The following is a 20,832-nucleotide window of genomic DNA, read 5'->3' as shown; positions in this document are numbered from 1 at the left end:
AGAATCGAAGCTGGGATGTCCATGCATGTGCTAGGGCTTCAAACAACGAAACTCGCCTAATTATCAAGCATAAGAAAATTTTGCCCAACACACACTAGCTTGTAATGATCTAATGAGTACCCAACTTAAGTACTAAGTTCAAATACTCGCCCTAAAATTTGGACACCTAATGCTAATTAGATTCATGTCATATCTACTTAGGGTAAAATCTTTATATAGTACCTGAACTATCACGAAATGTACTTTTTGGTACCTACAAATTTTTAGAGAGTCTAGTGGTATGGTACTGGTACCTGTATATTCCATCCGTTAGCCTTTTTAGTATTTCCATCAATTATTCCGTTAAAGTATGGGTAAAATCCTTAAAAACCTATTTTTCATATTTCTTTTACAATTTTTTTATTAAACTAAATTAAAATAAATTAAACTAGGTTAAAAGAAAGAGCTAGAATTGAATTTAGTGAATATCTAGATTTACCTACCATCTCCTTAATTAATCCTATTAATTTTTTGAGAAAAAAGTTATCTCATTAGTTGACCCAAATTAATATATATTAAATTTTCATAAAAAAAATAAAAAAACTAAACACAAACAAAAGTACTTAAATTAATTGCCCCAAGTATCCCGAGAACAATGAAGAATAAATTGGGTATTGTTTTAATTTTTTTATGTGTCAAAATATTTTTTAATTATAGATATTAAATATATTAAATTCTATAATTCTAAATATGAATGAAAAGATTATTTTACCCTTGCTATTTTACTGACATGTGTCACATGACCACCACGTAAGCATTTTTAACGGAATAATGGACCGAAGTACTATAAAGGCTAACGGAGGGATAATACAGGTATCACTGGACTTCCTGAAAATTTGTAAATATCAAAAAGTGCATTTCGTGATAATTCGGGTACTATATAAGGATTTTACCTTATCTACTTATGAACACAAGCTGGTTACTTGTTCGATTGCAACTCTTAACATTCATTCGTTAAGGGAAAATTTTTGTTTCTTAGTACCATCAATCAGACCCAAATTAAATGACGGCTGGTTGTAGTTCAACCATATTAATTAGAAGTTAGAAACCGGCCAGCTAACTGAAAATCTGTCAACAACATGTTTGACGATGTTTTTGGATGGGAAGCATAACACTCAGACCCTTTGATGATGCTTGTTCCTTCTAGCAATGAAATTCGTTTAGAACCAGAACTTGAAGAAACACAATTCTACTATAATTAAAGATTTATGAGCTTTACAAATAAATATATTCATAAAATTCTATGACAGATAATTCTGTAAATTAAGCACATGTTTCAGCTTGAGTTACTTGTGCTGCAAATTGTCTCACCATTAAAGACTACCCATGTGACCTTTGATAAAAACCAGACCAAACATGTATAAAAGAGCTGGTAAGTAAGACGCACACCTATATCCCTCCCGAAATGAGCACCACTAGTCTTTCCAAGAGAACTTATTTCCTCCCCATGTTCTAAGGCTCACAAAGCCATCACCAGAGCTTCAAGATTCATCGTATCCATCTGTCTTCATGCTTCCATTTTTGACTTCATTCACACATTACAATCATCACCCTGAATTTTACTTCTAAATGCATGAAGTCACCCAAATTTCACATCAAGGCATCATATCTCAACTTAACATGAGAAAAACTCGTCGAAAACAGCTCTACAATACCCTAGAAACAAACCCACAGATTTCATAAGAGCTTGAAAACAGTCTAGATATGCGGCTACCCATGTTGTGGATATACATATGGATAGAATGTCAAGGTTAGTATTAATGTGGGAGAGCATACCATCCTCGTCGTAACTGAGGCAGGACCATGATTGACAAATCAACAGAAGGCAACTCTCTTACAGAAGATGCTGAACCAACCGATTTATCAACATGTAAAAGGGTTGAAGGCCATGTTACTCGTCTTCAAGAAACCTCATAGAGACAAAATAGAAATGGCGGCTTCACAGCAATCACAACAGGTATGGCATTTCAATTTATTGGTCGACTCATCTAAAAAACCCTGGTGCTTTGAAGAAAAATAGGAAAAACCTGGTGCTTCGGAGGAAATTAGGAAATTCAGAACATTACAAGAGTCAGAATAAGCTCATATGTGTGTAGCGTGTACGTTTGTATTTAGATAGACCTTGACCACTGAATCAATCCAATTCATTACCCTACACCAGCACATGTATTGGAGAAAATCAAGCTTTCTGAAATCTCTAGAATGATTATTCATATATCATTGGATGTCAGATTAACAATAAGCATCACAATAATTACATAATCGCAATCAATCTGAAGCCTTGGGAGATCTTCTACACTATGAACTGGATGGTCCAATCTGATTGGCCTAACTCCGTTGACCTTGAGCATATTGCTGCCACATTGTTGATGACTATTGACCCAAAGTAAAAATTAAATAAATAAAGAGGGAAGAAGATCAAACTAATATAGAAAATTACACAACCTTCTAACTCTTGTTTGATAACAGGTCCCAGAACAATCAATTGTTGTTCCTATACTACAGTTCAATTAGCTGTAAACCACATACATAGATTAAAACAAAATGGAGAGTTCCCCCATAACTGTGATAATACACATGTTTACATCAAAGATCACTCGATCTTCCATAATTTACACTGATGGCGAATCTTTGACAATATTACCATGATCATATCATGCATATTCAAATCCAGAGGGTGGTTTGGACAGCTGGGGCACCCCTTCCATCAAGTTCAGTTTTCTTCTCATGTTAACAATGTGGGCTTGAACCTATCAAGTTCAGGACAATGTCAAAACAAAATTATCCAAAAGCTCCCAATTCCGCAGTCAGACCATTCAAGCACGCATAAAACAAAGAACAGATCAACTCATACAATCTGATATAGACAACAGTACATGCAACAAGGCGTAGATACAAGTGAAACCCAAGCCCATAGACAAAATAGAGAGACACAAGATAAGCCACAATCACTAATATTCAAAACAGGTTAGCATACATAAGCGATCCAGCAATTACCCAGTACCACAATTCAGAGAACTACCCAGGAAACCTATAATATTGAGGAAGAGAAGTAGATCATTCAGCTGAGCCCAATAATTGAAGATAATGATAGACTGCAGTCTCTATTAAGTACTCCTAGAGTCCTAGATAGCAGGACTCCAAACATGGGCACAATTAGCATGATTTATTAAAGAAAACAAAGAGTATTCCCTCTAAAGATAAAAAAATAAAAAATAAAAATGTGGGAAAGAGGTCTGTGCAGTTTTACTCTTCCCTCCTCCTCATCAAAGACCTCCCAAAAAATATGTAGGCGAGGGATAATAAGTTGACAATATGTCAGGTCCAAACTAATAGCAATTATACCTCTTGGCGAGCTGCTGCAAGTTTTAGGAGTTCATCTGCCTCTGAAAAGTTCAAGAACCACTGACTAAGAGGATGATCCTTCGTGTCTCCGCATTTGTTTTCATTCATGTTATCATTAATAACTGCGCAAACAAATCGACATAGGAAGATCAAAATCAAAATCAATGTAAACTCAGGTTCCAAGACCATTGAAACAAGAAATTTACCAGGATTAGGCAAGTTAAACCCGGCAGGCAAACGGGGAACTATGACAGCTGGATGGTTTTGCACACGAGCAAAAAATGCCTCGGAAGGGTCTGGAAAAACAATTTCATTGTAAGATTCCATAACAACAGGTTTCTTGGTCGACTGGGGGCCTGATTCATCTTCAGTATATAGCTTCAAATGGTGATACCTACAAATGATATAAGCTCCAGGATTAGCGCTCTTCCTTCTGGGTCTTGTCAAGCAAATAAAATGGATTTCAGAATACACAAACTCACAAGTCCAACTGTTTCTCACAGATATCATTGTGGAAGAACAGGCTGATGGCAATTTCAAATTCACCCCAACCACATTCTGTTAACTCAAATGGGGGCGATTCAATCACTCTCATAGGGTTGTTGAAACTAGGATGCAATTGAAAGACAACACGCTTCACCACCACCCCAAGGTCCTCGTTCGTAGCTCCACGAACATAAACTGTCCACTTATGGGACTGAGACCTAATCGACAGAAGACATTATTCGAAAATATCCAAAGATATGAAAGGTTCACCACACGACCCACTCAATGGAAAATACTTACTCACTGGCCTTTCTACCGAGATAGAACGCGATCGTCCCATATACTATCGGCACACAAATATCAACATCCTTAAGTTTCCTGTCTGTGCTCTATGACAACCCAAGTGAAAAAGCATCATAAACTTTTTTATACATTGGAAAGATAAAGGACGCACTTTGATGAGTTGAATAAACAAGACCTCCACATTACAACTAAAACAAACAAAGTCTCAGGGTCTTCTAGCACTGTCATATAACAAAGAGCAGAGCAACGAAGCATGACATACTGAAAGCTGTACGGAAACTAGGGTAGTGAGGCAATAGGTATATGAAACCTAGGCCCTAATTCAACCAATCAAGTGTATCAAACCTAGTGGATGCACAAATCAATCAAAATTACCTCATGATTCATCAAATTCAACGTACTAAAAAGTAAACAAACAGCAAAAGAATCAAACTTGGTGCATAAAATTGATAAATTTTCCATAATTTTCAGATTCGCAAACCAAGTGCTCACAAAATCCACAGAGATACTAAGCAATTGTTAAGAACAAACAGCAAAAGCTTCACTACCTTCTTGTCACTATCATCACTAGACTTGGAAGCTCGAACGGACTGTGAAACTTGCGCAGAGCCACCGTCCTCAGGCTGAGGTTGAGCTTCACCTACTTTCCTCGCTGACATTGTCAGCAAAGATCCGAGCTTTATGCCACTTCAACTTACCCAAAGCAATGCCGACGCCTGAATTCGAAGCACGACGAAAAAGGGTTTTCACCGACGAATTCGAATTGTAGAGATTAGGTTTCAGAATTGGCGAATTGGGGTAGTGGAGTGAGAGTTAGGGTTTTAGTTCCTTGGCTTCACAAAGAGGGCATTTTATTAGGTACTTGAGCTAATTCAAACAGAAAGATAAATTAAAGGAAATGCATTTCATTCATTGATGGCTTTCAAAGAGCCGTTTGCTACAATATAAAGAGTCTTCTACATTTGGGTTCCTGACATCTCGACAGGGACAATAGAATAGAAGGACAAAAAGGTCCCAACAACACTGAAGACAAAAATGGCAGGTTTGACTCAGAGGGAGGTCTAGTCACCGTACTGCCTGGAGATCTGGTTTGCTGAAAGGAACAAGAGCATCAGTCGAAGTTGGGCTGGGCCTGAAGATTAAGAGAAGGGTTTGGGTGTGACCCTAACAAGTCCCGCCCCCTTAGCACGAGGCCTGACCTCAGGCCTTGAAATTGGGAAAGTGATTCATGATAACCTGGGCCTCCTCCCACGTAGCATCTTCAGCCGGGAGCCCAGTCCATTGGATCAACCACTTGGTGACGTTCTTGTTGCGTCGTCGCTGCACACACATGTCCAGAACTTTCGACGGAACCCAGGAGATGGCGCCGTCGGTCTCCAACGGTGGTAGAGCAGTAGAGGCCGTAATCTGATCTCCAATTTTCTTCTTGAGGAGGGAGACATGGAAGACAGGATGGATCTTGGAGTTGGGAGGTAGGTGCAGCCGGTAAGCCACGCGACCAATACGAGCTGCAATCTGGTATGGCCCGTAGAAACGAGGAGCTAGCTTGTGGGATGGTCGTCGGACCACCGATTGTTGACGGTAGGGGTGGAGTTTCAGGTAAACCCAATCCCCTTCAAGAAATTCGCGGTCAGTTCGGTTCTTGTCCGTTTGTTGCTTCATACGGTTTTGGGCTAGGGCCATGTTTGATTTCAGAAGTTGGATGAGGGCGTCACGGTTTTGGAGGGCGACATCCACCGCATGAACCGCCGTGCTGCCGGGCAAATAACGGTGGATGGATGGAGGCGGAGTACCGTACAAGGCCTGAAATGGTGACATCTTAATAGTGCTGTGGAAACTGGTGTTGTACCAATATTCGGCCCAGTGGAGCAGAGTAGGCCAAGAGGCCGGTTTATCAGCCACAAAGCAGCGGAGGTAATGCTCCAAGGAACGGTTTAGAACCTCCGTTTGGCCGTCGGATTGTGGATGGTAGGCCGAGCTGCGGCATAGCTTAGTGCCCTGCATCTTGAAGAAGTGCTCCCAAAATTGGCTTATAAAGATGGGGTCCCGATCAGTAACTATGCTGCGAGGCATGCCATGAAGTCTGAAGACTTCCTTGATGAACAACTCGGCAATAGAAGCTGCGGTGTATGGATGAGAAACTGGGATGAAATGCCCGTATTTGGAGAGTCTATCCACTACCACCATGATTGTGGTTTGGCCTTGGGATGGAGGAAGCCCATCAATGAAATCCATGGACACATCGAAGAAGACATTTTCCGGTATGGAAAGAGGTTGTAGGAGGCCGGGAGGTTTGATCGTCTCGTACGATTGGCGTTGGCATTGATCACAGGATGCGACAAATGTCTTGACCTCCTTTCTCATGCCGGGCCACCCAAAGTTCCGTGACAGACGCACAAAGGTGCGGAGAAAGCCGGAATGGCCTGCTTGTAACGAGGAATGGAACTCGAACAGCAGCTTGGACCTCCAATCCGAACTTGCAGGTACAAAGATTCTTCCTTTATAGTGAAGTCTATTTTGAACCAGGGAAAAGCCTTTCTTAGTTGAGGTATCTTGTTGTAAGGCCGTCTTGATGGTTGTGGCCTCTTGGTCAAGGGAGCATGCTTTGTCAATGGCAGGGAGGCAATCGAAGACCGGGGTGGTGAGAGCTTGAATGGGACACACCTCATGGCAGCGAGATAATGCATCCGGCACTGTATTAAGGTGCCCCGCACGGTATTCGACCTTGTAGTTGTAGCCCAAGAGCTTGGAGATCCATTGGTGTTGTGCCGGGGTGGTGATCCGTTGGTCAAACATGTGTTTGAGTGTCTTGTGGTCAGTGATGATGGTGAAAGCTTGACCCAAGACGTAAGGTCTCCACTTTTCCACAGCAAACAATATGGCAAGCATCTCCTTTTCGTAGACAGACAAGCCCTGGTTGCGGGGAGACAGTGCCTTGCTAAGGTAAGCAATCGGGTGGTTGTGTTGCTGAAGGACGGCCCCGATGCCCGTGCCGCTTGCGTCAGTTTCAATAGAAAAGGGGGCACCGAAATCTGGAAGTGCCAAGACTGGTGCTGTGGTCAGCGCCTCTTTGAGTTGTAAGAAAGCAGCCTCTGCCTCTGGGGTCCAATTGAAGTTATTGACTTTCAACATATCAGAAAGAGGTTTAGCAATGAGCCCATAGTGTTTGACGAACTTGCGGTAGTAACCTGTGAGACCCAGAAAGCCACGGAGGGCTTTGGTGGACTTCGGCTTTGGCCAGTCTACTATCCCTTGGATCTTGGATGGGTCGACCGAAACCCCCTGGGCCGAAATGATGTGGCCCAAATAAGCCACACTTGATTGAGCAAACGAGCATTTAGACAACTTTACTTTCAAGCTATGATCATGTAATACTTGGAAAACTTCATGAATGTGAGTAATGTGAGAAGCTAAATCCTTGCTGTAAATAAGTATGTCATCAAAGAAAACGAGGACAAACTTACGAAGCATAGGCTTGAAGATGTGATTCATGAGTGCTTGAAAAGTGGAGGGGGCATTGGAGAGCCCAAACGGCATGACGACGAACTCAAAATGGCCATCATGAGTCCGAAATGCTGTTTTGTGAATATCGGCTTCGTGCATCCGGATTTGGTGGTAACCTGAGCGTAAATCCAACTTCGTAAAGTGAGTTGCACCATGGAGTTCATCAAGGAGTTCGTCCACCACGGGAATGGGAAAACGATCCTTGATTGTAACCTCATTAAGGGAACGGTAGTCGACGCAAAAGCGCCATGTACCCTCCTTCTTACGTACCAACAACACCGGAGAAGAGTACGGGCTGCTGCTGGGCCTAATAATACCTTGGGTCAGCATCTCTTGCACTTGAGTTTCTAACTCAGCCTTTTGGGAGTGGGCGTAACGGTAGGGGCGAACATTGACTGGGCCTTTGTTGGGTAGGAGTGGTATACGGTGATCGATAAACCGTTTCGGTGGAAGAGAGGTGGGTGGTTCGAAAAGGGAGGCAAACTGGGTGAGGATGGGTTGGAGTTCGGGAATGACGGTGGGAATTTGGCTATGAGCTGATGCTGGTAACACTAGGGCCAGTAGGTCGAGTTGTTCAAGGGGAAGGAGGCTTAGTAGGCCCGAGTCGTCAGTGGATTGAGTGTTGGAAGTGAGGCCACGTAGGACATGTTTCTCACCATCCACAATGAACATCATTATCTTCTCCAAGAAATGCCAGCCAATGTAGCCTAGGGAGTCCAGCCACTGGGCCCCAAGCACTAAATCACAGCCGGCTACCGGGAGGAGTAGGAAGGAGTTGGTATACCGATATCCTTGCATCTCCACGGTGACATTTTGGACCAGCCCTGAGGGGGATAGGGAGTGGCCTGAGGCTGCGGTGAATTTCTGCGGTGGGGAATTGCAGATCGGAAGGCCGAGTTGAACAGCTACCTTGGGGTTAAGGAAGTTCATTGCAGCCCCACAATCGATAAAGACATCGATTTCTAGGCCCAAGATGGAGCCTTTCAGCCGCATCATTTCGCTAGCCTTGGCATGACTGATGGTGTGGATAGGTATGATGGGCTCACTGTCAGCTGTAGACTCTTCCAGATCCGCAGGGCAGTCCTGGAATTCCTGGGTATCCTCCACTGTCTCGGTGCATTCTAGGATGGTCATGATTGGGTTCTTGCAAATGTGGCCTTTGGAATACTGTTCATCACAATTAAAACAGAGGTTTTTGGCTCTACGCTCTTTTTGTTCAAATGGAGAGAGTATACGATGGGTGCGGCTGGGGTTGTGAGTAGTGGTGGTAGAAGAAGAAGTGTGTGGTGGTATGGGATTCCGGGTTTGTGGATGCGGTGAGTTGGAGGAGAAATTTGAAGGTGGTGGTGGGTTGTTTCTGGAGGTAGAGTTCCAGGTGGTGGGGCGTTGGAAGCGGGAGAGGCGAAGATCTTGGTTTTTTGATTCATACCTCCGAGCTAAGCGCTGAGCTTGAGTGAGTGAGTGAGGCTCTAAGGCCATCACGTCATGACGCACTTCAGGTTTGAGGCCACCCAAAAAAATGGGTAATAGTTGTGCATCAGACCAGTCAGGGACTCTGCAAGATAGTTTGGTGAAACGATTGATGAAGTCGTCCACGGAGGAGGTTTGTTGGAGATGGGAGAGGGCTGCGGTGATGTCAGTTGTCGACCCCGAGCCAAAGTGTTCCAGCATGATTGTGACCAATTGCTCCCAGGTAATGAGCGGATGTCTTTGTTCCAGGGCGTTCATCCAAACCGAGGGGTCGTTCCCAAAGTAGGAAGAGACCGCAGACACCCGCTCATGGTAAGGAACGCGATGGGCTCTGAGGTAGCGTTCTGCCATGGCCAGCCAGCCCACGACGTCGTCGCCGTAAAAACGGGGTAGCTCGACTCTAGGAGGACGGTAGTGATGAAAATCTTGGTGAGGGGGAAGTGTTTGGTATGTATGGTTGGTGTGCCCAGGAAATGGAGCTGAGTGGAAGGGCTCAGGGCCTGAAGAGTGAGAGGTTGGGTTGGGAATTGTGTGTGTGGTTGTGGATGGGGTGGTGGTGTGAGTTGAGGTGGACACCAGGGTGGAGTAGGTGGGTGAAGCAATGGACGAAGGGGTTCTGGTATGGGAAGGTGGAGTATGGGATATGGATGGTAGTGGGTTAGACCAGCCTAGGCCAAATTCGCTGGTGAGGGGTGGGGGGGTCATGGACCCGAATGTGATTTGAGGAAGGGTGGTGGGTGTGGAAAGTTGTGATACTACCGGTGCGGTAGAAGGAAGTGGAGAATATGGAGTAGGAGGGGATGGAAGTGGGGAAAAAGAGGTTTGAATGCGAAGCATAGTCTCCATCACTGTTTGGTGAAGCTGTTGAACTTGGTTGGTGAGGTTGGTCCTGAAGGAATCCATGGAGAGATGCAGCTCTTCATTTTGGGTCTGTAGATTGGCTACTGACTGGTGGATATCATGGATCGAAGGAATGGTTTGGGGTTCAGAGGATGGAGCTGCCGAATTGGACGGAGCGCCTGGGGATGGCGGTGTAGCCATAATGGGGTTGGTTGGAAGCAAGGCTGTGGATGGTGGTGCCTGGTGCAGGCCCCTCATGCAGGGTCTCTGATACCAGATATTAGGTACTTGAGCTAATTCAAACAGAAAGATAAATTAAAGGAAATGCATTTCATTCATTGATGGCTTTCAAAGAGCCGTTTGCTACAATATAAAGAGTCTTCTACATTTGGGTTCCTGACATCTCGACAGGGACAATAGAATAGAAGGACAAAAAGGTCCCAACAACACTGAAGACAAAAATGGCAGGTTTGACTCAGAGGGAGGTCTAGTCACCGTACTGCCTGGAGATCTGGTTTGCTGAAAGGAACAAGAGCATCAGTCGAAGTTGGGCTGGGCCTGAAGATTAAGAGAAGGGTTTGGGTGTGACCCTAACACATTTCGATCTTTTTTTTTTTTTTTTTTTTTGTGAAGAAACAAAAAGACTCAATTTTGGGGTAACCGCCAACCAGCAAAAGCCAAAAGGCATAGCATATTTATCAATATTTTTTTTTTCAAAATCCTCTAAATAGGTAATTTTATAGTTTAATCGTCCATAAGTATTTACTTTAGGGTGGGTCTAAAATTGTTTAAACTTTAATTGTGTTGTTGATACTTAACATCAAGTGTTTCATTAGTAAGGTGTCAAATTCTTTAGTTAAGTAATGCATATTTGTTGAGAGAGCTCCTAATGAGGACGCCTAAAATGAGGATTCATGAAAACTTTCTAATCAACGGTTTGAGAGACCCACTTTTAGATTACATTACCGCAAATCAACCGTTAGATGTTTATATATGCATGGGTATATCACTTCTGAAAATCAACCGTTAGATATTTAGAAGATTACCGAAAGGAAAGTTGAGAGCTACAACCTTTTCAACTTCATATTTAGCTCATGGATTAGAATATGGATTGATATAACATATTTCAAGATCTAATTAGAATATCAGAGGGATAAATGTAGAAGTGAAGCATAATATGCAGATAGGCAACCTATAAGGCATTGATGCATAAACATTTTAACTCAGATATTGCATTCCAATTAAAGACTCTTTGGGTTTAGTTTCCAACAACAGCAGCATAAATGCAGAACCAGATAACAAGTTCAGGGGGCACTTCACAATGTTACAATTGAAAGAAAGGATATCTGACAAAGTTTGCCACTCAGAGTCATACATTGCTAGATGCGTCCCTGGATCTAACGGGTGGGATTGAACCAAATGGCATTGCAAAGCAATCCACCGGCCACAAACAACCATCCACCAGCCACCGGGAAGTACAAAGGCAAGCCTGAAGAATTAGATGTTCGAAGCACTCAAAGCCATCACCTTGCATTGTTCATTCATGGCATGAAGTTGGGCTTCTTTCTTATCAAGAAGAGCACTCAGCCTCACATTCTCTTGCATAAGTTTTTGAACTTCCACCTCTTTCTGTGTTTTCTCACCCTCTAACTGTGTTGTTTTTGCAACTAGCCTGTTCCAAAGCAACATGAGATAATGAAACAACAAAACATGTCCAGCTAGCGTATATGCTTGTACAATGGCATACAATCAGGATTAACACAGGCATAAGCATATGACTACTGCTGCTTAGAAACATAAGAGCATGGACACACATGGAAACATATGCCTCTCCATGTGTGCACACATGCAAAAGATCTAATAAAATGACAATTCAGCACCATATAGATCAAAGAAATTTCAAATAAGTGCTTAGATAGCTTCATGCTTTTCTCAGCAAGACACGCAATACGGAAGCAAGCAAAGCATTCTATCCTTTCTATTATCATCCTAATAGAAGGGAGAAACAAGATGCAAGTATCATAATGAAAGGGAGGCCTTTGCATAGAGAAGATTTCTTACCTACAATGAAGGAAATCAATTGCAAAGAATCTGACATGATAACTAAAGGGAAAATATAGTGAAAACTGAACATCCATTCACTGCAGAATAAGAAAGATACTGACCGCTCAAACAGCCTCTCAATAGTTTGAAACTGCTTCTCTGATGAAAGCAATGTTTCTCGTACAGTGATGAGACTGCTGACATACGATTTTAGAGACTCAAAGTCCCGCTTCACCCGGCAAAGCTCCTGTTCATTTTCTGTGGCTCGTTCCCTCTGTATAGATGTCTCTTGAACCAAATCCTCAACTCTCTGCCGCATTTCATTTAGAATACCATTTGTACCTAGAGCAAACCGCTCCATCTCCTCCAACTTCAAAGACATGTTCTCAATTTGGATGGACTTTTTCTTAATTTCTTCCTGACCAAAAGTTACCTTCTCCTTCTCAACTGCCGTTTCAGATTCTGCCAATATAACTCTCTTAACTAGAGCTTCCATTACATCTGTAACCATCTGCACAGACTTAAGCAGTTCACTGATATAAGCTGCATCTTGTTCATCTAGAGAGTCCTGTTGCTTGCCAATCCCAATTGAAGAATCTGCATCTGGAATTTCAAAGGAAGAAAGATCAACATTCCGAGACCATCCAGCCAACGGTGTACCATTTTTATCAACAAGCCCCACTCCTTCAGATTGTTTGATGCCACATGCTGTATGGGCTAAATGAGGAACAGCCATTATTCTTGCTTTTGATTTCAAGTATGTTAACAAACTGGCAGCCGTCTTAACTCTCCGCCAAAGAACCTCTAATTCCTTTTTTGAGTCTTCATCAGACCCCTCTATACAAGCCTCTACCTCTATAAGCTTCTTTTGCAATACATCCACATGGGACTGACGCTGATCCATCTCCAGCTTCCACATTTCATGTGTTTGGCTCAGTTGAGACTTCAAGGTTGACAAGTTAAACTCTTCTCCGGCTGCCATCCCCTGTCCAAAATTGTAAAAAAGAACATAAATACCCTTAAATCTAATACGATGGACACCACATCAATATGAAGGCCTAACTCCCATAAGATCATTCAAATGAATATCACATTAAGAAGCTCAAAGTGCCTGCTAACTCATGGCTTCCATCTTGCTATATCAGGCATATTTATTTAACAAAAGGAGACGAAATGCACCCAAAATCCACATATGCTGCATCTACTGATATAGAGCTGGGGATTTCTGCAGAATGAAAAGCGGGAAACTTCAAGCATGTTGGTAAATTATCGCACACTCTCTCATACAGAGATTACAATGTGCTGGTCAAGATAGTAAACAAAACTCAAATAGAGCTGCATCCATGACCTTGATGATAAGTTATATTTTCAGAATTTCTCTGAAACCATCAGGCATTTTATCAAGTAAGCACTACCACAGTGCCACTAGGCTCAAAAATTGAATTCACAATTCCAGATAACGCAAAAAAAAAAAAAAAACAAGTCCACTAAACCAAGACTGTATCAGCACTGTGCAGAAATTACATTGAAATCAAATCAAGCACAAACTGAAGAAGATCCAACATGTAAAAATATCATAAATCTAAAGCTATTTCCAGCTCAAACATTTTTGACTCACCAGAAATAATACCAAAACTTCAATGAACAACAATCAACATCAGAATCTTATCACAATGACCCACATCAGATAATGGGAATTCTAGTCCATCAATCCAATTGCAAACAAGCACAATCCGATATTCATCAAAAACAAAAAAAATCAAATCTTCAAACAAAGTGACACAATTGAAACTGAAAAAAGGCAGAAACTTGAAGAAGGTAAAAAACATAACAGCATCAAACCCACCAAAGAAAACGAAAACGATGAAGGATTCAAAGCAAAGCAAGCTCTGAAAAAAATGAAGATGAGGTAGAAATGAAAAAACATACCCTTTGGGTTTGAGTGAAAGGCAATGGATTTGAGGATTAGGGTTCTTGAAATCCAAAGAGGAGGAGGTGATTGGTGGTTGGTGGGTGGGTGGGTGCTGGTGCCGTGTTCGTCGTCTTGGTCCGGCACGCCGGTTTTTCTTTTCTTTTTTGGTAGGAAAAAAACAGAGCACTAATAATAACGTTGAAGAGCCTCTGTTTTTTCTTTTTGGTCTGCCTGCCCCTGGTTTTGTGTTCTTTATTTTACTTTTACTTTGGAAAGTAAAAATTAAAATGTGGGATTTCTGGAAAAGTTTTCAAAGTTTTAATATTGTGGTCCTCTGGATAAGGAATCATTGTGACTAAAAAAAACTGAAATATAAATGTTAATACCTATGTAACAAGATGTATGGGTCAAGTGGTGCTTCACTTCAGGGCCAAGCTAGGAAAAAATAAAAAATTCAACATGGTCCAAAATGACTAATGGCATTATATATGTAAAATTTGGATTCATTTATGATACAGTTGTATTAATATTAATGAATTAAGTAAATAAATTTGATGCAGAGATAGATCTACTTAATGCATTGGTAGACTAGTCCAGTTTGATTTCGAATTAGTCTATATATAACTACGGGAAGTTGGTCTTCTGGTATAGAGAGTTGGTTTATATTTAATGTACCACAGAACGTTTCAATCATAGCATAGAAAGAATCAGAATTTGTAGATTGTCACAAAATAACTTCTTATTAGGGATGTGAAGTAGTGATGTTGACGATTTTTTTTATAATATTTTTTTTGAAACGTAAAAATGAAGAATTTGGATTCAGGAGAATTACAATCACGTTGGACTAAGGTGGATAGGGCAAGGAAGGTGTTGGGGTGAAATGGTGGTTACTATTGAAATGTATGAATCAAAGTTTGATTGAAGATGAAGAAAGGGTTTGCTTTTAGGACATGGTTCTTAAACCTGAACCAAACCAAAGTGATCTGAATGAAGCTTAAGTGTTCATTAATTAGGATATTGTATAGTGAAGCAATATCTCTGTGAGTTGTTGATATCTGAACTAAATGAATTGGCATTTCAACAAAAACTACTTACATTACTGAAACTCATATTTACACTTCCAGGAAAATTGGTCAGAATCACTTCTGGTATTACTATGAGATTCTCTACCTCTAACACTAAAAAGGGTAGGAGCTATAAACAAGTACACACAAAATTTCTACATATGATACAAGGTGGCTAAGTGCTTTCATTATAAGTGCTTGGGCACCGAAGAAGTGGAAACTAAGCCAGACAGCAGGGCAACAATGAGAGCACTATTGTAAGTGCTTGGTTCACCTTGCTTTGAATTGTTCCTGATATCCATATAGCTATCATTCTGAAAAGGGCCACCAACCAGGGCACCAACAGCTACATTTGGATTCTGATCGGGGGAGTACAGCCATTTAAACCCATCTCTGCAGCCAGTGTCTGCATCAACCGGAATGGAAGATCCCCTATGGTGCACTTGTTGAGGGTAGTTACCCCCATGCCCTACAAGATAACTCATCTTCATCGGATTTTTTCCCAACGCGTAATCTGCCTGCAAGTATTTGTGCAATGTGGTTCGGATCAATATAAGAAAAATGACAAATGTTACAACTCATTACCAATTGAGTAATACCTGAGAGATGGCGAAGCTACGAAGATCTTCAGGTTTGTAAATTTTCCCATCACAATACAGCATTTCAGTCTGAGACGTAACCATGTAGTCGCTATAGAGAACTGCTAGAAAGGCTGAAGACATAGCATGTTGTAGACAGTTCCATTCTTCCACCCATATCAGACCATCTACATCAAAATACACACACCATTTCATAAATATGTGATAAGGAATACGTGTTTGCTTGATACAGATGAACTATTGTTAGGAACATTACTGTCTGTTCTGTCAGGTGCGGCCGTAGGCGAATCAGGTATAAGTCCACACAAGAAGACCTCTGCAGTTTTTCGGTACATCTGGAGATCAAGGTTCTCTGCCATAGGGAGCTCTATTGCACCGAAGAAACTTATCCTAGACATCAAAACCTGCTCCACAATGGGACAAACAGAACTCTGTGGAGTTGGCTGGTGCTTATATATAGATGAAACTAACTTATATTTCTTTGTAATTCTGTAGGAAAATAGAGCTAAAGAGAAAATTGGTAACCATAAATAGTAACTTGGCCTATAAGCTACAAAAGGCAACTTTGACATGATTGGACATTAAGAACTAAATGTACCTGAGTTGCAGCATGCTTGTCATCCCAACTAAACCAAGATGGACTTCCCCATATAGCAAATGTCGGCCCGTGCTGTTCGGTCACATACTTGAGGTAGTCCAGATCTCCAGTTGCATGGTAGAGCCAGGTAGCTGCCCACAATAGCTCATCTCCATATCCTGAAGAGTTGTAGAACCCCTGCACTTGGGGTATGCTGACACTATAAGAACCTCTATAAGTATCGGCAAAATTAAACAGCTGCTCAGCATGCTTGAGGAGCGATTTTGAGTATGAGGAGTCGATTTTCCTGAAAACAAGAGATGCTGATGCCATAGCTGCTGCTGTTTCTGCTGCCACTTCTGTTCCTGGGAAAGATGTGTTGATTTGAACTAGAGGCCTTCTCTCTGTCATGGTTTCAGGTCTTTGCCAACAATTATGGTCTAATTCAGGATCACCCACCTAATGTTACATATAAGGAAACTATAATTAGACATTTCAATAGGCTGATTCTTGCTCATGAAAAAGGTGAGTGGTTGAACAATAAACCGTGTCCATTACTAAATAATAAACAAGCACTGATATTGTCTCCAACTTAATCACCAAAATTCAAACGAACTATGACATTTCCAGATAAAAACATATAGTTTCGACAAGCCCCAATACATCAGTACTACTAGTGGTCTATTACTAATGGTCATCTTATTGTGTCACATTTCCGACGTGAGATTGTAGCACGTGATTAAAATATAAAGGTAAAGATTGTAACTTTGCAAGCAATGTGTACCTGAATATAGAGCACATTTGGGGAAGGATGTGCATTGATCAAGTAATCAGTGATCCACTTCAGCGAGTCATGGGCATGACCCAATTGCTTCACCTCTTTCATTTGGTCCCCATATTCAAGAATAGCCCAAGACAAAACTGTTGCAGTGAAAGCCATAGGAAACCCAAACTTTAAAAGATCACCAGCATCATACATCCCCTTTGATAAGTCCAACCCCTCCTCACTCCCATCTTGGAGCCCCGAGTCCCCTCTCCACGCGACCCGGTTCTTCACCAGCTTCCCAGCTACAACAACAATAACCAAACTATCAAACAACAGGAAAGATCACAACTTTGAGAGAACTGGGTTTGTGGGAATTAAGGGTTACATTTTTGGGCGTCAAAGAATTGGGTGGCGAGTTGAAGAGCGTTGGCGTAGTTTTGTACTACAGGTCCGGGTTGACCCGAGACCTGAGTCACCTGACTTGAATGGAAGTAGCGGTTGAAGTTTCTTAGCAGAGTGAGGGTAGCAGCTGCGGCGACGAGAGATATATATAGTAACAGAATTAACCGCCAACCCCAGCTTGTGTTCGACTCTCTGTGATAAGCTTTTTCTTCTCCTTCCACCATTTACACAAATCTGCAACGCAACTTCTTCTTTGAATTTGCATGAACCATTTAGAACGACATTTGGGGACGTTCTTGGCTTTTTAAAGATTTTGAAGGCACTGTTTGTTTCGGTTCTTGGAGGACATGGAGACAGGACTCGAGGGCTTTGTGATTATGAGCGGCCGAAGATTCTGAAGAATGATACGGTTGATTAGTTATTGCCATTCAGAAGAGGTTGGGATTTAAATAGTAGAGAGAGAAACAGCAAGTTGTACTTGTCCGTTTTTGGGAATTGGCAAGGTGATGGATTGTGTTTGCTTTGGCCTTTTTGTTTTGACTTGAAGGGAGAATCCTGGGAAGAAATTCTTTAGTTCCAAGGAAGACAAATTCCAACTATGGCCATGGGAGCGGTTAAAATCTCACTACCAAAGCTTCTTCAATGGAATAGAAATTGTAGTTTATTAATTGTGGATGACAAGTTCAAAGCTAATATATTTAAGACTTGAGAACCGAAAATTAAAATAATCCTTCGACTTATGCATAAATTATAGTAAGATTAATAATAAGATGATAAAAGACGTCTAATACCATTTAGTTTAATAGGATTTGTCTTTCTTCATAAAAGACGTATGCTGCATCATGATTCGTATGTTATTCAGAATGTTACATTAAGATTTTTGAAATTACGGGCTTGGAAATTTGCAGTCTTGGGCGATTGCGTTTATAGGCCTTACCTCAAGTTCAACCTTTGTGAAAAAGGTGTCCAAAGAAACCAAGGAGGAGTTTTCGGCTTTGCAAGAGGAGAACCACATCTTAAGACTTAAGTCATGAGTCTCTACCTTCACTTGTTTTCAAATCTCTAAATTTTATAACATTAGAACATGACAACGTATATATCACAATTTTCGAAACATTGGCTACCCAAAAGGAGGGAAAAAGAAAAAAAAAATCAGGGTTTAGGCATAGTTGAAAAAATCCTCAATTTCCATGTAGATTGAAAAATTCAAGTATTCAACTACCCATCTGACACCCCTTATTTAAGTTAAGGGGTTTGGGTGCAGTTTTAAGGGATGAAAATGGTGAATCATTACTTGCAAGTATCTAAAGGAATGGTTGGATGTTTTAGTGTGAAGGATGTTGAACTATATGCTGCTGCTTTGGGACTTCAAACACTGCTTCAAGCTAGATTTCAATCTTTCAAAATCATCCTGAAATTGGATTCGTTGTTCGTGGTCTTTGATTTAAAGAAAAAAGGGGTTGATCTTTCGGTAGAAAGTGTCTTAATTGAAGAGGGTGAAAATAATGTTTCACCTCTTCCTTTTAGTAGTTTGTACATATTGTCCTAGAAAATGTAATCAGGCAGCGCACATGTTAGTGAAAAATGCTTATTTGTTTTTTACATTTCAAGTTTAGATAAAGATATGACCACAGTGGCTCTCTGATATACTTATTGCTTATGTACGTAACTAATTGTTTCAATCAATGTTGGAGTAAAAGTTTTCGAGGGTAGCTTTTGGGCACAGCAAGGGAGAGTAATCCCGCCAATGAAGGAATGTTAAGTTGGGTGAAACACAATATATTCCCTCAAGGAGGGTTTAGTTGAGGTGAGGCACAATCCCTTAAAGGAGGAGAAGATTCCCTCAAGGTGGATTTAGTTGAGGTGAGACACAATCCCCTCAAGGAGGAGAAGATTCCCTCAGGGTGGATTTGGGTGAGGCGAGGTACAATTCCCAGAAGATGGGTATGGGTGCAGCGGAATCGGTCAACGGATCTGTTCGGCTTGTCCAAAGTCCCAAGTATTCTGAGGTAATTCCCCACGACACCAAAAGAGTGGCGACGTGGATCCACTCGTGCGTGACTTGCGGATCAAGATGGCCACTACGGGCACAAGTCGGAATATCCGGTCGGGCTCGTCTATAAATACTAGGAGAGTTAAACTTTCGAGGTAAGCAGTCATTTCCAAAATACACCTATCACACCTTGAGCTCTTACTAACTTAAGCATCAGAGTACCTTTTGGAGGTACCCCCACCCATTCCTTTTCAAAAGCAGAGAGCGTCAAGTCAAAGCCCTACCCCAAGGATCGTCATTCAGGTCTTGGAACACAAATCCCCACTCCCGCTCCAGTCAGAAGAAGTAGATGAGGAGACTTTCCATGGAATTTGTCCACACCAACAATTGGCGCCGTCTCTGGGAAACCTCGTTTCCCTAAAAAACTAACATGGTGGGAGTGGAAGGTTTCAATCTGGATCCATCCGACAAGACTGGATCTGGTGGATCACAACACGACCAAAATGCACGCATTCTCAAAAAAATGAAAAAGATGGAGGAGGAACTCGCTCAGCTGTGAAAGAAAGAGAAGCTCCGAGAGGCCCGTAGGCAGAAACGGAAGGAGAGCGAGCAAGATCCAATCAGAGATTCAAGCGATGAAGAAGAAGAAGAGGAGCCCACCAAAAAGTCCGCTCACGGTGACGCTGAGATTTTAGCAGGAGGGAGCTCGGGATCCGTGCCGGAGAACAACCAGAAGAAAGCGAAGAAGGTCAAAGATGAAAGCTGGAGGTCCCAGATAGAGAAAATGTTGAGAGAAGTGCTAAATGCTAGTCCCGGAGAATTGGCTGCGGCCGCTACAAGGGAAATAGGGAGGTCCCCATTTATCGATGAAATTCTTAGCGTGGAGAAACCGCTCAAGTTCGTTACGCCTATTTTTCATCAGTACGATGGGACCACCGATCCCGTGGATCACCTCAGAAAGTTCATGCAGCAGATGACCACAGAGACGAATAATGAGAGACTTTTCTGCAAATTCTTCCCCTCGAGTCTAACCGGCGAAGCGGGAACGTGGTTCCGTGACCTGAAGCCTGGGTCCATCTCCAATTTCGGGCAATTGAGGGCCTGCTTGCCCCTGATTTTGTGTTCTGTATTTTACTTTTACTTTGGAAAGTAAAAATTAAAATGTGGGATTTCTGAAAAAGTTTTTCAATTGATTTAATAATGCAGAAATTGTGGTCCTCTGGATAAGGAATCGTTGTGACTAAAAAAACTGAAATATAAATGTCAATACCTATGTAACAAGATGTATGGGTCAAGTGGTGCTTCACTTCAGAGCCAAGCTAGGAAAAAATAAAAAATTCAACATGGTCCAAAATGACTAATGGCATTATATAACTGTAAAATTTGGATTCATTTATGATACATTTGTATTAATATTAATGAATTAAGTAAATAAATTTGATGCAGAGATAGATCTACTTAATGCATTGGTAGACTAGTCCAGTTTGAT

At 41.6% G+C, this 20,832-nt stretch overlaps 3 protein-coding genes across 5 annotated transcripts; all 3 read right to left on the bottom strand.

Moving 5' to 3' along the window:
- Positions 1 to 2,437: 2,437 nt before the first annotated feature.
- Positions 2,438 to 5,021, bottom strand: LOC133716845 (transcription initiation factor TFIID subunit 14b). Its single transcript, XM_062143500.1, has 6 exons — positions 4,722 to 5,021; positions 4,171 to 4,259; positions 3,867 to 4,088; positions 3,591 to 3,778; positions 3,385 to 3,506; positions 2,438 to 2,789 (listed from the first exon to the last, which is right to left on the bottom strand). Exons 1-6 carry the CDS (start codon positions 4,830 to 4,832, stop codon positions 2,694 to 2,696), a joined length of 828 nt encoding a protein of 275 aa, XP_061999484.1. The 5' UTR covers positions 4,833 to 5,021; the 3' UTR covers positions 2,438 to 2,693.
- Positions 5,022 to 11,189: 6,168 nt separating this feature from the next.
- Positions 11,190 to 14,163, bottom strand: LOC133716828 (uncharacterized). Of its 3 annotated transcripts, XM_062143490.1 has the most exons (4): positions 13,960 to 14,163; positions 13,210 to 13,255; positions 12,153 to 13,015; positions 11,190 to 11,659 (listed from the first exon to the last, which is right to left on the bottom strand). In XM_062143490.1, exons 3-4 carry the CDS (start codon positions 13,010 to 13,012, stop codon positions 11,485 to 11,487), a joined length of 1,035 nt encoding a protein of 344 aa, XP_061999474.1. In that variant the 5' UTR covers positions 13,013 to 13,015; positions 13,210 to 13,255; positions 13,960 to 14,163; the 3' UTR covers positions 11,190 to 11,484. The 3 variants fall into 3 exon arrangements, with proteins under 3 accessions (XP_061999474.1, XP_061999469.1, XP_061999479.1); XM_062143485.1 differs by lacking the exon at positions 13,210 to 13,255 and having other exon boundaries at positions 13,960 to 14,162; XM_062143495.1 differs by lacking the exons at positions 13,210 to 13,255; positions 13,960 to 14,163 and adding an exon at positions 13,142 to 13,166.
- An 833-nt stretch (positions 14,164 to 14,996) lies between these two features.
- LOC133716817 (endoglucanase 2-like) lies at positions 14,997 to 17,741 on the bottom strand. Its single transcript, XM_062143476.1, has 6 exons — positions 17,334 to 17,741; positions 16,967 to 17,250; positions 16,204 to 16,641; positions 15,862 to 16,009; positions 15,606 to 15,772; positions 14,997 to 15,524 (listed from the first exon to the last, which is right to left on the bottom strand). The coding sequence occupies exons 1-6, from the start codon at positions 17,572 to 17,574 to the stop codon at positions 15,195 to 15,197; spliced, it is 1,608 nt and encodes a 535-aa protein (XP_061999460.1). The 5' UTR covers positions 17,575 to 17,741; the 3' UTR covers positions 14,997 to 15,194.
- Positions 17,742 to 20,832: the final 3,091 nt, after the last annotated feature.

This window comes from Rosa rugosa, chromosome 1 (assembly GCF_958449725.1).
Source record: "Rosa rugosa chromosome 1, drRosRugo1.1, whole genome shotgun sequence".
Taxonomy (NCBI): Eukaryota; Viridiplantae; Streptophyta; class Magnoliopsida; order Rosales; family Rosaceae; genus Rosa; species Rosa rugosa.
The sequence above is the reverse complement of the archived record's forward strand: the minus strand, read 5'-3'. Positions and strand labels throughout refer to the sequence as shown.

Excerpts from the sequence above, each read along its gene's own strand:
- LOC133716845 (XM_062143500.1), bottom strand. The coding sequence starts at position 4,832 with ATGTCAGCGAGGAAAGTAGGTGAAGCTCAACCTCAGCCTGAGGACGGT. Across the intron at positions 4,089-4,170 it reads CTCGGTAGAAAGGCCAGTGA|GTCTCAGTCCCATAAGTGGA; the intron begins GTAAGTATTTTC and ends TCTGTCGATTAG. Across the intron at positions 3,507-3,590 it reads GTTTAACTTGCCTAATCCTG|TTATTAATGATAACATGAAT; the intron begins GTAAATTTCTTG and ends TTGTTTGCGCAG.
- LOC133716828 (XM_062143490.1), bottom strand. The coding sequence starts at position 13,012 with ATGGCAGCCGGAGAAGAGTTTAACTTGTCAACCTTGAAGTCTCAACTG. Across the intron at positions 11,660-12,152 it reads ATTGAGAGGCTGTTTGAGCG|GCTAGTTGCAAAAACAACAC; the intron begins GTCAGTATCTTT and ends GCTTTGGAACAG.
- LOC133716817 (XM_062143476.1), bottom strand. The coding sequence starts at position 17,574 with ATGGTGGAAGGAGAAGAAAAAGCTTATCACAGAGAGTCGAACACAAGC. Across the intron at positions 17,251-17,333 it reads ATTCTTTGACGCCCAAAAAT|CTGGGAAGCTGGTGAAGAAC; the intron begins GTAACCCTTAAT and ends TTGTTGTTGTAG. Across the intron at positions 16,642-16,966 it reads CAAATGTGCTCTATATTCAG|GTGGGTGATCCTGAATTAGA; the intron begins GTACACATTGCT and ends ATGTAACATTAG.